Source organism: Lodderomyces elongisporus, chromosome 1 (assembly GCF_030384665.1).
Source record: "Lodderomyces elongisporus chromosome 1, complete sequence".
Lineage (NCBI taxonomy): Eukaryota > Fungi > Ascomycota > Pichiomycetes > Serinales > Debaryomycetaceae > Lodderomyces > Lodderomyces elongisporus.
The window spans coordinates 2,606,245-2,622,735 of NC_083673.1; the positions used below are offsets into that span (position 1 = coordinate 2,606,245).

The 16,491-nt window shown below is 35.8% G+C and overlaps 7 protein-coding genes and 1 non-coding gene across 8 annotated transcripts; 3 read left to right on the plus strand and 5 right to left on the minus strand. All coding sequences in view use genetic code 12, as the record gives it.

Annotated features, from left to right (window-relative positions):
• Positions 1-730: 730 nt before the first annotated feature.
• Positions 731-1,552, plus strand: RHO3 (Rho GTPase; the record flags this gene model as incomplete). Its single annotated transcript, XM_001528399.1, has 2 exons — positions 731-761; positions 915-1,552. The coding sequence occupies 2 exons, from the start codon at positions 731-733 to the stop codon at positions 1,550-1,552; spliced, it is 669 nt and encodes a 222-aa protein (XP_001528449.1).
• Positions 1,553-1,889: 337 nt separating this feature from the next.
• On the minus strand, positions 1,890-2,345 carry PVL30_000933 (uncharacterized protein; the record flags this gene model as incomplete). Its single annotated transcript, XM_001528400.1, has 1 exon — positions 1,890-2,345. The coding sequence occupies one exon, from the start codon at positions 2,343-2,345 to the stop codon at positions 1,890-1,892; it is 456 nt and encodes a 151-aa protein (XP_001528450.1).
• A 250-nt stretch (positions 2,346-2,595) lies between these two features.
• Positions 2,596-2,668, minus strand: PVL30_000934. Its single transcript has one exon. It is a non-coding gene; the product is annotated as a tRNA-Thr (tRNA).
• A 973-nt stretch (positions 2,669-3,641) lies between these two features.
• PVL30_000935 (uncharacterized protein) lies at positions 3,642-5,012 on the plus strand (the record flags this gene model as incomplete). Its single annotated transcript, XM_001528401.2, has 1 exon — positions 3,642-5,012. The coding sequence occupies one exon, from the start codon at positions 3,642-3,644 to the stop codon at positions 5,010-5,012; it is 1,371 nt and encodes a 456-aa protein (XP_001528451.2).
• A 175-nt stretch (positions 5,013-5,187) lies between these two features.
• PVL30_000936 (uncharacterized protein) lies at positions 5,188-6,816 on the minus strand (the record flags this gene model as incomplete). The annotated part of the gene is made up of 1 exon (XM_001528402.1): positions 5,188-6,816. The coding sequence occupies one exon, from the start codon at positions 6,814-6,816 to the stop codon at positions 5,188-5,190; it is 1,629 nt and encodes a 542-aa protein (XP_001528452.2).
• A 416-nt stretch (positions 6,817-7,232) lies between these two features.
• On the plus strand, positions 7,233-8,558 carry DPH1 (Diphthamide biosynthesis protein 1; the record flags this gene model as incomplete). Its single annotated transcript, XM_001528403.1, has 1 exon — positions 7,233-8,558. One exon carries the CDS (start codon positions 7,233-7,235, stop codon positions 8,556-8,558), a length of 1,326 nt encoding a protein of 441 aa, XP_001528453.2.
• A 113-nt stretch (positions 8,559-8,671) lies between these two features.
• On the minus strand, positions 8,672-11,161 carry COG6 (Golgi transport complex subunit 6; the record flags this gene model as incomplete). Its single annotated transcript, XM_001528404.1, has 1 exon — positions 8,672-11,161. One exon carries the CDS (start codon positions 11,159-11,161, stop codon positions 8,672-8,674), a length of 2,490 nt encoding a protein of 829 aa, XP_001528454.2.
• A 717-nt stretch (positions 11,162-11,878) lies between these two features.
• On the minus strand, positions 11,879-13,978 carry PVL30_000939 (uncharacterized protein; the record flags this gene model as incomplete). Its single annotated transcript, XM_001528405.2, has 1 exon — positions 11,879-13,978. One exon carries the CDS (start codon positions 13,976-13,978, stop codon positions 11,879-11,881), a length of 2,100 nt encoding a protein of 699 aa, XP_001528455.2.
• Positions 13,979-16,491: the final 2,513 nt, after the last annotated feature.

The window sequence follows — 16,491 nt, forward strand, 5'->3', positions numbered from 1 at the left end:
AATATATTTCTATTACCGTTACTTACCTTTAACCTCGCGGTGTAGTGTGAGAACTTTACATGCAACACGGCGAAGCTATAGTAACAATTTAGGTGTGTATAATAAAAACCAAAGCATGGTAAGTATGTAATGAAAATAAGGCTGTGCTCTTGTATGAGTGTGAAAAAGTCATAAAGTCCATAATATCATAAATATAAATAATTTTTAATAGTTATAATAATAGTAGTAGTAGTACTAGTAGTAGTAGTAGTAAAAGTAATTTGTAAATGTATCGTCAGTAGCAGTAGTACTACTACTACTACTACTCCTAGTATTATTATTATCACCATTATCATCATCTATAGTGCGAGTTACAATATTGCTACAGCTTGTTGTTTTAGTTTTTCTTAGCAAAAAAAGCAAAAGAAAAAAAAATTCTCTCTCTCTTTTGTCACGTGATTTATATAGCTTTTAGAGGTACAAAGAAAAGAAAAAATAAACAAAGAAACAAACAGCGGGAGATTGATTTCAATGTTTGTGTTTCATCACTTTATATACACAATCGTAAACATAACACACAACCTACGATTCTAGAGCTCAATTGACGACGACACCACCACTACCACCAATACCAATACCATTACCAACAACAACAACAACAACAATACATTTTTGAGTGTCATCCTATACACATCACCTATCAAAAGAACCTCATACACACATTTATACAAAAGCCAATCCATCATCTACAATGCCGCTCTGTGGAAGCTCACCCAAGACAAGTATGTGGACCTTTCACGTTATTTTTGTTTACCTTTCACTCTATCATTTCATTTCAATCTTTTTTTCAACTTTTTTTCAACTTTTTTTCAATCTTTTTTTTCTTCTTCTTTTTCTGTCCGTTTAATCTACTAACACTAAGAAACAACTTATAGTCCATAGAAAGATTGTTATTCTAGGAGATGGTGCCTGTGGTAAAACATCACTATTGAATGTGTTTACAAGAGGTTACTTCCCGCAGGTGTATGAACCAACAGTGTTTGAGAATTATGTACACGATATTTTCATTGACGGTCAGTCAGTGCAGCTTTCACTATGGGACACGGCTGGACAGGAAGAATTCGATAGGTTGCGATCACTTTCGTACTCTGATACACATTGTATAATGTTGTGTTTCTCAGTAGACTCGCCCGATTCATTGGAGAATGTACAGTCTAAATGGGTCGGCGAGATTGCAGACAATTGTGAAGGTGTCAAATTGGTATTAGTGGCATTAAAGACTGATTTAAGAGACGATGAAGACGACGAGGACAACATAAATGCGGGAAATGACCAGCATCATTACCAACAAAATACGAATAATCCCTATGCCGCGCCAAAGAGGTTGATCACTTATGATGAAGGACTCGCAGTGGCGAAAAAAGTTGGTGCATTGAGATATCTAGAATGCTCAGCAAAAAAGAATAAACGTGTTAATGAAGCATTTTCAGAAGCTGCTCGATGTGCACTCGATGCTAAACCAAAAGGAGCTAACGATAATGAACAAGAAAAGAAGGGTTGCATCTTGATGTAACATATTAAATCAACAATTAATGAAAAGGATAACATTTTAGGAAATTAAGAGAAGAAAGAAAAGAGGATGAAGAGGAAAAGGAGGAGGAAGAAGGAATAGAGGAAGAAGAAGGAATAGAGGAAGAAGAAGGAATAGAGGAAGAAGGAAAAGTAATTGAAACTCTACCCTTCCCTTCTCTCGCTTTCCCCCCCCCCCCTTCCTCCACCTTTGATTGGCTTTTTTTCTTTTCTTCTTTTTTTCTTTTCTTCTTTTTTTCTTTCTATGCTTTATTACTCACCAAATCACATTAGTACTTTATTAAAACCTTTTCAAATATATTTGCATGTAACGACTACATTCACCTAAATGGATAATCCACTAATTCTTTCCTAGCATCCCATATATCCTCTGAACTACCTTTAGCTTTATCCTCCAATAGCCTCTTTTTATAAAACTCCTGGATCTTGATTCTACTGTTCAACTCTTTCTCGCTGAGCTCTTCGATAGGCTTCTCCTGTCCTCCGCTTTCAAACATCGAGCCATGCTTCATTGCAAACCAGAACTTCTCTCTCTGTCGCTGACACGAGTCATACGAGCCATATCTATAGTAGTTTTTAAATTGCCCACCAAGTGCAAAACAGCCAATAAGTTCATCCAATGCTGTCATGATGGCGAGTTTGTGGGGAAAATCATTTAATTCAGTATTCTGTTGGATCGATGTAAGAACTTCCTTTCTCTTCAAGTCAAGAGAGCTATCTGACTCTTGTAATGACTTCCATATCTCATTCAATTCCTTATCCCCATTCGTCGTCATTCTAGAATATTGCAAGAGGACTGAAGCGATCTAAATTGAAAACGAAAACGAAAACGAAAACGGAAGTTGTTCGCTAGTGAAGAAACAACAAGTGAAGGAGGAAAACGGAAACAAAAATGTACTAAAGTATTTAAAAAAAAATTAAAAAAAAATAAAAGAATAAAGAAAATAGCACAAGTTGAAAGTCTGATAAAAGCGTTCGCTTGTTAAAAAAAAAAAAAAACTCAAGTCAACAAAAAATAGATCAAATTGCTCTCAGCAGGATTCGAACCTACGATCTCCTCATTACTAGTGAGGTGCCTTACCAACTTGGCCATAAGAGCTTTTTCTTGCTGTTTTTTATGCACAAGGTAATTAGTAAGAAATAATTGCTCTTTGTTTTTTTCCAAGACTTTGATGTAAAAGTGTGTTTTAGATAAGTATAACTTGGCACTCTCAATCTTTTAGTTATACAATAGCGTTCATTATGGTAATAACATCTCTTTTTTAATGCTTAAGTGTGGAGAATTGATTGAAATTGACTTGGTTATGTATTGCACATGATTATTTTTTTTCCCATTTATTTTGTTCAATTTTGAGTTGAAAGAATGTTTTTCTGAAAGAGAAAAAACAACTACTCCTTAACTTTTAAACTCATTGGTGACTATGGTAAAACATTGAGTAGATTTTCTTTACAAAAAAAACTTTTAACTATTCTTTCTTTCATTTTACAAAGATCACGATGACAAGGAGTTCAACACATATCTCTTCACAATATATTACCCTTGGTCTCGCATGGTTAGTTTTTGCTGAATAGTTATAAATATATATATATATTTATTTTCTATTTCTTGGGGTCAAGCGTCATAATAAAATCCAGAGAACAAAAAGAGCCGCAAAATCAAAAGTAACATAAACCAAAAATATTAAATAAATAAATAAATAAATAAATAAATAATAAAAAACAACAATAAAAATAAGAGAAATAATAATCACAGTCAAACAAATGTGCATTTCGAAAGCTCTAGTTTGTATTCAGATAATAATAATTAAAATAAAAAAAAAGCACCAAATTTTTTAAAAAAAAACAACAACAACATACTTGATAGAAAAACGAAAGCAAATATGTTAAGAGATCATATCGTTCAATACCATTTAAAGTAGAAACGAAAAAGATAAAGGAAAAGAACAGCCTCACAAAGAAACCGAAAGAAAATGAATCAAAGTTCAAAGAGATTTACTACACTAGTTGCAAAGTTCATCACGCTAAAGAAATTGGAAAACGTGGTTAAGCTTTATAAAAAATGCATTTATCAAATGATGCTTATCAGCAAAAGTCTCTACAAGAGCTCCATATACACAATAAGAATTGTCTTTTTCCAACGGTCCATTATTATAACATTTTTATTAGCATATTTATACGAAGTCATCAGACGCCTGTCTAAGAACCTCTTGGACCACACCTTGAAATTGAATTTCGATAGCTTGCCACGGGATATGTGGGAAATTTTAAGCGACCCCTTGAGATTAAATAGGTTACCCATATTTTTGGCCCGGTTGATTGCAACGCTAAATGCATTGAATCCGCTCATGATAAAATTGTTAATGCCATATATCGACGGGCAAAATATCCAGTTTGTTTCAACATTCCTTGCTGGTGCAATATCTGCCTTGGTCAATTTCCCCAATTTCCAAACACAACGAGTAGAAACAAACCCATATTACACGTTCAACTGGACCATGGTTTTGCTATTCAAGGCTTTAGATTCATGCATATCATCCTTATCTAGCATAGCAAAAATTTCACCGCAAACAGACCTGTGCATCGATCTGGCTTTGCTTATGGCATCGATCTATTGTGTTATGAATGCATGGTATTTCAGCCCAGAGAAATTGGAGCCGTCATATCGTAAATGGTTGAATAAAATGTCCCATACCGATGAAGATTTGCTTCAGGGGTTGAGGTACATGCGCGACGGTTCACTTGACTACAAACATACCCAAACTACAACCACACCCACAGCACCTTTACAAGCATCTTTGCCATTGTCAATTCAGCATGCGAGTTTACAGAACCAAAACCATTTCATGAAGTTTGCCCAAAAGTACGGACAAGATGCAGCGTTGGGCGATTTGACCACTCATAAGAAATTACCGTGTATAGTGTTTCATCAATTTCATTGTGAAAGTTGTGTTAAAAACACCCAACACAAGTTTTATACTCAATTGAAAACCACGCTCAAATTGTATGCATCCATAAATTTATTCGTATTTGTTGTGGTTAAAAAGTTTTACGCAAATCCAATGACATTAATACTAAAAACTTTGAGGTCGTCATTGATTTTAAGTTCGTTCACAACTTTACAATGTGCTTGCATTTGCCTTGTGAGAAATTATCATCCTAAAAACATCAAAGATCAAAAGTATTGGGACCTCATGGCTCCCAAATTAGGGGCTGCGATTGCTGGTATTGGCACGGTTTTTAGCAAGAACAAAAGCGACTTGCTTCTAGCCATTGCTCCAAGATCATTGGGTACATTTTTCGACCCGAAACCCACAGATTCAAACTTGAAATTGCAAACTGTATTGTTTAGTTTTAGTTTTGCTGTGTTGGTGGCATATGGTAGACTGAATCCCTCAAGATTAAAAGGAACGATTGGGAAAGGGTTCGGGTACATGATCAAATAGAGGCACAGTAAAAGCCAAATTGAACTGTTGATAATCAATAGCATAGAATGTTGATCGTTGACTGATTCATTAATTCATTGATTCATTGATTGATCATTCTTTTTTATTTTTTATTTTATTTTTTTTTCATTTTTTATTTTTGCTTTTGTAATAGCACACTATTCAACGCTTCAAATTACCCATTGGTTTGCCTATACTCTTGATACAGAGATTCTGCCATCTCTTGGATTTCTTTCAATGTCAAGACCACCATTTCGCCCTCACCTTCGATCTCATTTCCATCTTCTTCCATGCTTTGAGACTCTCCCTCTGCACTCTTTTCAAATGTGATATCAGACTCATTTGTCGAGTCTACGACATTTTTTAAATCATGAGCAAGATTTCTAATGGTAGCCTCACTCACATTGTCACTCACCAAATATGCACACAAGTCCTCCATCCATATTTTATCATAAACGTAGTATATATCATGAAATCTGAAAAGCTCTTTCAAATCCAAAAGAGACTTGAGCACTAACCTTTTGCCTCCACGTAGGTTCAAGTAAACATCACTCCAGACTTTCTTACATAAACCAAAGCTTCTATGGTATGGAAATGTCAATGCTCTTCTTGTACAAACAATAACCCCAGCTTTCAATTGGTTAGTGTCATTGACTACTAACTTTGCATCTAAAAAGGAAAACTGTGGAGCAATTTTTCCGATAGTCCAGGCGCTTTCAATATTATGCTCTCCTTCGGTCTCTCGCATATCGAATTGATACGCAAACAAGAGACATACAATAGCAATAAGAGATTCTCTTTTTTGTTCTTCTTCAAGCAAGTACGTTTTGCGTGGTAAATTCATCATTTGCTTCTGTTCTTCTTCATTAAACTCTACTGGCATAATGTTTTCTGTACTGTTCTCTTTCTTGTGTTCCAGCAGCAGCTGCAGCAGCAGCAACAGCAGCAGCAATTGTTGTGATTTATACCATTTGAGAAATTTTTGTATTTGTGGATTTTTCCACTCAATCAATTCCTTAAAGCTTTTGTCGTCATCTGTCGAAGGGTATTTCTCCATTATATAATCGGCCGCATATATTTCCGGATCAAACTGTATATTTTCTTTGATTAACCTTTCAATAACTCTGTCTGTAGCATGTGTGGCTTCTGGATTTCCAAGACCATTGATGTCATTGCCATTGGATACACTCACACCAACAATACCATCGTATTGATTGTTGAAGCCGTATTTAAGACCTTCGCTTTCTTGAAAATTTAATACTTCTCCTGCCACTCCATCACCACCAATCTCTAAAGTTGGTGCTGTAGGTACGCTTTGTTCTACTTCCCAGTTGAAATGCTCGCCTTCTTGCAAATCCTTCTCTGCCTGATCATTCGAAATATCATTATTAACATCCAATTCTTCAATCAATGGTTTATTCATTTTCATAATTTTGACCTCATCTGAAGGTCGTTGCAGTTGCAGTTGCAGTTGCAGTTGCAGCTGAACAGTGCCTGCTTCACTCGTTCTTGCTAATAATTTAGCAGTCAAATCCAAATCAGGGAAAAATTGGCCTATAGTCTCCTTTGGGATTTTGATCTTGACGCATTCAGTCTTGGAATCAAATTCAGCGTGCGACCGCTCATCATCAACACATGGAAATGGTAGTCTGATACGAAGATAATACGGTGGAAGTGAAAAAATGAATAGTTCATTTTCTACAATCATCTCAATGCTGCGTGCACTGAACCGTACGTGTGAGATTTTGACATCAATGTAGATGAACTCCTCATCTTGGTTGATGGTAAAAAATGGCGTTATCATAATACACTTGTCTTATTGATCAGTAATGCTGATGCTTAAATACTCAATTGAGGTAGTGTAAACAGTTGTTCAAATGAAATATGTCAAACAGCGTCGCTCGATGTAACTTTGGCGGGAATGGGAAAGAGTGATATTTGGTACTTGTAGTAAGAGTAATATTGATGATGAGATGTGCTGCAAATCTTTCTGCGAACAGATATAAAGTTCTTTCATTTTATTTATTATTTATTATTTATTTTTTTTATTATTAATTTGATTTTAATCTTTTTTTTTCTTTTCTTTTTTTTTTTTTTTTTTTTTTGAAAAAAAAAAGACCCACAAAATATATCAAAATAAAATAAAATTCTTATCGGAGCAGATGAGTATATCTGCAATTACCACCAACAGCATTTGAGAAATATCTACAGACAAAAACAATGAGTCCCGTTGAAGCACCTTCAGCAGCAATAATAGACACTTCTTCTTCCTCTTCTTCTTCTTCTTCTTCTGCAGATAAACCTAAAGTCACCAAGCGAAGATTTGTTGGAAAGAAAACAACAAAATGCACAGAGCCAAACACACAAGATCAATCTCTTACCAAGACAAACAATCCTAAACGACATATTAGTCGCGTTCAGAATCAAATTCCTGATGAGATTTTGAATGACAAGGATATAAACGAAGCAATTAAACTCTTGCCTTCAAATTACAATTTTGAAATCCACAAAACAATTTGGAATATCAAAAAGCAAGGCGCCAAGAGAGTCGCTTTGCAAATGCCAGAAGGTCTCCTAATTTACTCACTAGTCATATCAGATATCTTGGAGGAATTTTGCCAAGTAGAGACCGTAGTAATGGGAGATGTATCTTATGGTGCTTGTTGTATCGACGATTTCACAGCTCGGTCGCTAGATTGTGATTTTATTGTTCATTATGCACATTCCTGTCTCGTACCGATTGATATTACAGAAATTAAGGTGTTGTATGTCTTTGTGACCATTGGTATAGATGAAAAGCATCTTGTCAATACCATAAAGAGGAATTTCGACCAAGGTACTCAAATAGCCGTGTTTGGTACAATCCAGTTTAACCCTACTATTCATAGCGTTAAAGCCACACTTGAAAATGATCCAGAAAAACCCATTTACCTCATCCCTCCTCAAAGTCGACCATTATCGAAAGGTGAACTTTTGGGGTGCACATCTGCTAGACTAAACAACGAGCATATCAAGGCCACCATATACGTGGGTGACGGCCGATTCCATCTTGAAAGTTCCATGATCCATAACCCTGAAATCCCAGCATACAGGTACGACCCATATGACCAAAAGTTCACAAGAGAATATTACGATCAAGAAGAGATGACGCAAGTAAGAGAGGACGCTATGCTTACATCCAAGCGGGCTAAAAAAATTGGATTAATTCTTGGTGCATTGGGAAGACAAGGTAACCCAAAGACATTAAATATGCTAGAAAATGAATTGCTGCGAAAAGGAGTTGAGGTTGTCAAAATCATCCTTAGTGAAATTTTCCCCCAGAAACTTGCAATGTTTGATGATGTCGATGCGTTCATCCAAGTTGCATGTCCCAGATTGTCAATCGATTGGGGCTATGCATTTAACAAACCGCTTTTAACGCCATACGAGGCAATGGTGATGTTAGAAAAAGACAAGATGTGGAACAAATCATACTACCCAATGGACTATTATGCAAAAGATGGTTATGGTCGTGGTCAAATACCAGATCATGAGGTGAAGACATGAAGAAATAAGGGGAATTGCAAAGTTCAAATGATTCTGTTCTGACTTTTCTTTTCGATTAGTTTTTGTATGCTTATTTTTTTCCTTTCTTTTTCATTCTTAATTAGGACAAATTTTTAGTTTTGTTCTTGATCTTGATATCTCGATTCTTCAATACCGAGCAAAGTCGCTATATCATAAGTGGACCACGTGAATGAATACTGAAGGTACTCTTTATTTATTGTATTTAGTTTTTGGTAAAATTTGATGAATTCAATAAATGCATTATCGATAACATCACTGACTGTAACTGGCGAGTTCAATTTTAATAAAGATTGTTGAATCTCAATCATTGCATTGGGAAGAAACTCTTGTAATGCAGAATCTGCTTTATGCAACTGCTCCAAATTGTAAAGCTTGTTTTCGATAATTGGCTCATAAATTGATACTTCGAAAAAATCATCGGTGAATGGACAAATCATATTGATGATATTATAGTAATCGTACAACTGGCTTCCCTTTAATATTTGTGTGAGTTCCAATTCAGTCAATTGTTTCGTCAACTCCAAGTTCATGTCGTTGATTTCTAGTACTTTATCAGATAATATTGAAATTGGCATTATTTTAGATTGCACTAAATCCAAGAAATTAAACTGGATTATGAGAGTGTCTCTCTTGTCATGCAAGAGAAGTTGGCTGTGCTGAACATGATCTTTGAAAATACTGATTGGCTCATTAACAATAAGCTTTAGGAATCTTTCATTTTCCTCGGGTGGTAAATTCAACACCGTCTTCGTGGTAACTTGATCAATGACGTACAAGATTTCACTGTAAAAATCAATAATCCATTCTGGTGGTTGAAGATCTGAATTGAGTTCAAGCTTTGCTTGGTTGCTTGCCCTTATAGATGCCAATTTTCCAGAAATGGTTGAAAATATCTTATCCTGACAACTTTTCACCAACACAAGCATAGTTTCTACCAAATCTTCAGAATCGTGCAACTGCTTCGCAAACATCACGGAGTACAACTCTACGAGGTTGAAGATCTGAAATATTATTGACAATTTTGTTTCTGAAAATATGAGTTGCTCGATTCTAGACTTTATTGGACGCGCCAAACTTTGAAGTACTTTATTTCTGATTTGGTAGATTATATTGTCAAATTCTCGATCATTATCATCTCCCATTGTGAATATATTTTTAATTGTTTCCGACTCATTCACTGCCAAAGAATGAACATAAGCGAGAAAATCTCCTACATATCGAATAGGATCATGCGCAGACATGTAAACAGGCCTAACGGTTTCAGAGCCTGTTATTGAAGCTGCAGATTTAGCACTAGATCGCCTGCGAGATGATAAAGGTCTCACGAGCTCACCAGCGTTGGAACCAACGCCACTATTAACACCAGCACCAACACCAACACCAATACCCATTCCTTCTTGCGACGCTTGCGTCTGCTTATAGAATTCCTCGAGCACAGCTTTCGATCTCGAGGCACTAAATTTATCGACAATTGACGATAAGAAATTTAATTTGTTTTTGAGGAATTTAAAGCATTCGTGAAGTGTCTGTAATCTAGCCTTGGAGCTGAGGGAATAAGTGTTGTCCAATGTTTTGTTGCAGTAGGTGACAATCCTATCTATTGCCTTATTGATAACGTTGTTCATCTTGGACATAATCTTCAAACCCAATTGTGGGTTGTCTTCGGAAAGCAAGATTGAGCATCTTTCAACAATCTGTTCTGCTTTGGCTAGTGCCTCAAAGAAGTCGTGGTTCAAATCACCAGAAGCTAAAATAAACTCCTCATATTCATTTAATGTAAATTGTGATTTGAATGCGGTTAATAAACCCTGCTTGATCTCAACAGCAGTTCTTTCAGAGCTCATAAGTCCTACTTTTTCCGTAAATTGAGTCGAGCCATTTGCGGTTTTGTTTAAACGTGTATTTATTTCGTCATTCAAGTCATTTAATTTCTTCAACCGCGATTCTATTACTTTGAGGTGTCGCAATATAGGCTGGTACTCTTTGAGCATCTTGGTTTGAGTTTTGGTTAACGAGAACTCAACTTGACTTCTAAGTTTCTTTCTCGTCATTGCACCTACAAAACCTGGCTCCACCAAATTTTTAACCTGGTTCTCCTCATATAGTTTTGAATTTGAACCAGAATTTGCCAATGCAGTTTTCTTGTTTTCAATATCACTAAACATTTCTTTCATCATAGATTCGCTCATAGAGTCATTGAGTACCCTTGCAAGTCGTGGACCCAAAGACTCAAAATGGTCTTGACGGTTTACTAAAATATCCAGCCTTTCCAGTGTAGACTTGTCATCTTTCTCAAGAAACAACAATGACTGTTTTACGTATTTCTCAAACACCTTGCTCTCCTGCACTTTCATATCTTTGAAATCTTTATCTCCATTTCCACTGTTCTCAATACCGCTTTCATTATTGGTTGTTGTCTGTTGGGAGAAGCTGGAAAGGTTTCTTGATAATGAAAAATTTGAAAACTTTTTACTAAAGCTTTCCAAGTTGGTAGCTATAGGAATAGATAAAGCTGGCTGTGGTTGAGGAAGACTGACATTGGTATCATGGGGTGTAAAGCTATCAAATTCAAGGAAATCCATTTCCTTCGTTCTTCTTCTTCTTCTTCTCCTTGTTGTTCTTGTTGTTGTTCTTGTTGTTGTGAGATCCTATAAATGTTGGCGTTAGTGGCCGTGGTGGTCTCGGTGATAATCGTGGGATTTGTCACTAGCATCCAAATCTGGTTATATAGAAGGGAAAATTATAAAAAAAAAAATCAAAAAAATAAAAATTAATATAAAAAGAAAATATAGAAGGAATTAAAGGAGGTAGAGTACACGTTACCCACAAACGCACCATCACATTATCAACAGACCTTTACGTACGATTCTCTACTATTAAGCAAGTTGATGATCTTAAGAAAAGAAATCTTTACATTACATTGCATTGGCACTACACATCTATACTGTTATTGACCAGTATCTCATAAAAGCAAAATTATTTGACGATTAAACACATTCAATTCAAATTCTCTATAATTTAAAAGCAGAACTAAAAAAAAAAAAACAAACAAACCAAAATTGAACTAAGAAACCCTTTAAAATAAAAAAAATCTGGCGAATTATTGACTCAAAATTAGTTTTCACCATTTTGCGTGTTTCTTTTTTTTTTTTTTTTTGTTTTCAAAAAGAACAAGATAAGGAATATAAGCTACGACCAGATACTAAGCTATATGGTTTCATTTTTCTCTTTTTCTCTTTTTCTCTTTATCTCTTTATCTCTATTTGTTCAAAGAATCAAAAATTCTAGTATAATCATAATCACGTCATTAATCTTTCAAGCGTTTGTTTCCGTGAGTTGGATGAGCTTGGAATGTATTCTCTTTGCTTTGATGCAATCAATGCTGGAGTGCGTTGATTAATCTCTGCTGCAAGTAAAAGCGAAGAAAGGCCATCACTACCTCTAGCACGACCAACGGTTGGCAGTGTAGCATAGCTGGGCTCATCATCAGACTCATTTTCAGTTGCAACAGTCTCATCATCATCATCATCATTGTCATCATCATTGTTATCGTCATTAACATCATTGTCGACAGTTTCGATATGGTTTGCATCTATTTTGTCACTACTCTTATTGGCGTTTATATTATTTGAACCATTCTTGTTCACAAGTGTATTATCAACGGTACGTTGCGTAATTACACCATCTTTAAGTGATTGAAGACATTTACTGGCATTTACAATATCTGCCATTTCCGCCATTTCCGCCATTTCAGCCATTTCAGCCATTTCAGCCAAATTTTCTTGCCTCACAAAATTAATATGAGAGCTGAGTTCCGGTGAGTTTGGAGAAAAAGGAAACATTTGAGGTTGTTTGCTCACAACATCAGACATTGCACGCTTGTGATTACTAGCTGTCTTTGGTGTTGTTTGAGGCCACTTGTGTTTAGCATCGACGTCAAATGTAGATTGTACCAGGGAGGGAGGAGACCTAAACACACCAATTGGAGGGGCACGAGGAGTTTCGTCCAATTTTTTCGCAATTGGTTTAGTTTCAGCGGGTGTCATTGATAAGTGCTTCAGGTGCGCAGCATTATCAACAGCATAAAAATCACTGGCATTTGTTTTCGCTGCAGTCGGAGTAGTCAGTATATTCTTTGGCAAAGCTGGTGAAGCTGGCAAAGCTGGTAAAACAGGTTTGGGCAATGCTGCAGTGTCGTGAAAGTTTGCTAGGTCATTCAACTTCAATTCGCCAAACCCTTTGTCATTGGGTTTGAGACAAGATTCGGGGAATTCTGGACCAAATATGGGAATCAATGCAAATCTAATATAGTAGCAAAATCTTCTAGCCAATATTTTGCACAATTCAAATGGGAGCCACGTTCCTTGTATTTTCAAGAACCCGCCTCTAATTCTCTTGATATAAGCCTGGTATTCTTTGGGGGTAGATTCCAATAGTTTTACTATATCAGCTTTCAAGTGGCTAGGGGTAGGGTTAATCTCCTCAAAGCTCAACGAGGCCTTCCAAATCCCCGTGAGATGCACAAATCCTGTTTCATAATCCCAAATGATCCAGTGGTCATTTACCTTGTATTCATAAACTGTGAGAAATCTTCTTTCTGGGTCGAGGGCCGATGTTGAGTATTTTTTTGCCTCTAGTGTGGGGTAAATTTGTGTTTCCAATTGATTTATAGTTTTTTGTGGTATATTTTTGCAGTTGGTGGATGACGACGACAAAGTTTTGTGAATTGGGTAGTGTACTGCATTTTGATCAACAATAACGGTTTGGCGAGATTTCTTCTTCTTGTGGCTTGTTGGAGGTGTTGTTGTGGATTTTTTCTTGATATTTTGTTTCAGAAACAAAAATTCTTTATGTGTCTTTTCACTTGACTTTGTATACTTTCTTTTCTTTTGTATATGGCTGTCATTAATTCTGGGTTCTAAAGAGTGAATTGGTGTAGGAATAGGCGCTGTTTCGCTTATATTAACAAAAGGGTGTTCAGTTTGCGGTGCACTTGGTTTGTGGCAATGGTAGTGCTGCTGGTGGTGCTGGTGGTGCTGGTGGTGCTGCTGGTGCTGGTCGGGGAGCTGATGATGATAGGGCACTTTTGGTGAGTATATGTTTGGGGGTGATGTTAGTGAGTGTGTTGATACTCTATGTACACTTCCATTGGTGTTTCTGGTAGAGGTTGGTGACTGTATCGGTGACATAAGAATGGTGGATGCACTAGAGTTTGCACTTGCACTTGTATTTGTAATGGTAGTTGTGTGGTTTTGAAAGGGCAATTCTGCTGGACTTGTGGGGGAGGGGTATGATATATGATGTATTGGGGGTATTTGTGGTTTGTGTACATTACTTGAGTAAGTCTGGTATTGAAATGGCGAGGCAAGCTGCTGGTGGTAACTACCAGGCTGTTGCATTTGTCGTTGTTGTTGTTGTTGTTGCATTTGCAGTTGCAGTTGTTGCAGTTGTTGTTGTTGTTGTTGTTGTGTAGTGATTGTTGCAAAGTCTAGCTCAGTAGGTTTGATTAAATTTTGAATAGAGGGTAGAGTTGGGTGTGAGTGTGTTTTTAAATGTGGGTGTAAGTATCCTGTGTTTTGAACATTTGGTCTTTTTTGCTCGAGGTCTATAGATCCAGTGGGAAAGGAACTCAAGGACAGATATGTGATGGAGGGAATACTTGGATGTGACATTTTGTTGCAAAGTTTGTGCACAAAGTACTGTTAATTTAGTAAAGAGGGAAGGTGAATATAATAAAAAAAAAAACATGAACAACTAAAAAAAAAAGAACAAAAAAATAAGGGCCCTGGCCAAGAGTATTTAAATTCTAGAAAAATAACTCAAGTGATATTCACTCGTTACTCCAGATTTCATCATTTTCTCTTCCTCCTCCCCTTCCTTCCCCCCCTTTCTTTGCTTAAATTTTTATATTTTTTTTATTTTTTTTAATTATTTTTTAAATTGTTTATTACTTTTGCTGTTCAATTCCTTTTCTTTTCTCATTTTGTAAATGGCACATACTTAGTGTGTGAAATTAAACTCTGTTGATGTTGATGTTGATGTGTAGATTTTTTATTTTTTTGGGGGAGGGGGTGAGGGTTTTTGATGTAAAACTGGTTATGTGAAAGTTGCAAAAATAAATAAAATAAATAAAAAAATAAAAAAAGAAAAGACAAAATAACTTTGTTGTATCTGCTGCTGCTGCTGCTATTGTCGTGAGTTTCTAGACCACTGGTTACTGCTCCTGCTGCTTCTGTTCCAAAGAGAAAGACACAAAATGACACAAAAAGAAAAAGAAGGAGAGAAAAAAAAAGTCTTTTATTTTTTATTTAATTATTTTATTTTTATTTTCTTTTAGTTTGTTTAGTTTGTGCCGTTTGTGTCATGTGTCTAAATTACCTTTTCTTTTTTCCTTTCACAACTTCTCTCTCTCTGTGTGTGTGTGTTTTCTTTAGTGTAGCTGTGTAGGTGTGTGCCTCTTTTATCCCCCTCTCTTCCTTTGAAATATGAATATGATGAGAAACACACAAGATATGATGAATAAGAGACATAAATAACTAAATAAACTGAAAATAAAAAAAAAATTTGAGGAAAAGAAGAAACTGAGAATTTTTTTGGAATTAAAAAAAAACGACACTCGAAGGAAGGAGAATTGCACTGGTCTATACTGGTTTAACTTTTTAAGTCCTATCCTTCTCCATTTTGTTTCTACTTTTTTTTTTCGTTAAATTTTGTTTGGCTATAGGAGAAGCACAAGGCAAAAGGACAAGAAGCAAGTAGTTGGTATTTACTAAGCCAAAAAAAAAATTCATCTTAAAGCTATAAGATCCAGACTCATACTATATATTTGCTTCGAGAACAAAGCTTTCGAGGAACGAGGAACAAAGAGAACACAGAAACACGATAACAACTGATGTGTACACACCTACATACATTCATACATACATATATGTATATATACTAGTATGCATGTATGATTTGATCACTAGAGAGAGAGATACATGGGCCAACCAACAAAGAAACCCCCCCCCCCCCGCCACTACATCCACCCATCACCTCCTTCTCTTATCTTTTAAGAGATACACAGCTACTACTAACTCCTTAGAGTCATTCAAATCTAGGAGCAGTCTTTTCTCTTTTGAAGCAAAGGAAGCAGATATAAGAAAGAAACAAACAAACAAACAAACAAACAATTGACATATATATTTTCTTTTTTGGATATAGCAACGATCTTTAGTACCGCTGCTTCTTTTGCAAACAATTATCTTTTGTTTTATCTTGAATCTTTTATTTCTGGTCAAAAGTTATTAAAGAAATTAAGAGCAGGCTCTAAAAAAAAAGGGTTAGTCAACTAAATGTCAAATCGTCAATAGTGCAAAGAGACAGTTTAAAAAATTGATTCTTTACAATAAGGGGGCGTGTGTGAGTGTGAGTGTGTAGGTGTGTTTACTCTTTCTATATAACTTCTTTTTACAACTTTTTGGAATTTCCACTCTCTTTCCATCTTGTATTGTCATGTATTGTTAAGTTTTACTTCCTTAATATTCTACAATCTTGCTACTCTTTTCTTTTTTTTTTATCTACTGTCCACAAGAAACTTAATATCTCAATCTCCTACATGTTCATCATCTTGCTCAAATATGCAAGCTCGCCTACTTGATAGCAACGTAGGCATGGTATAGCCTCGGTGGCAGCACAACAACAACAACAACAACAACAACAACAACAACAACAACAACAACTTCATATCCAACATCAAGCAAAGAGAAAAAGAAACATCCTCGAGAGCAAACTAATCTGCAAAATGTAAAAAAAAAAACAAAAAACAAAAAACAAACAACAAAAAACAAACGACAAACAACTGTACAATTGGTTCTAATAGATAACGTCATCGAATAGAGATATTCTAGACAAAATACTTGCGTTAAAAGGG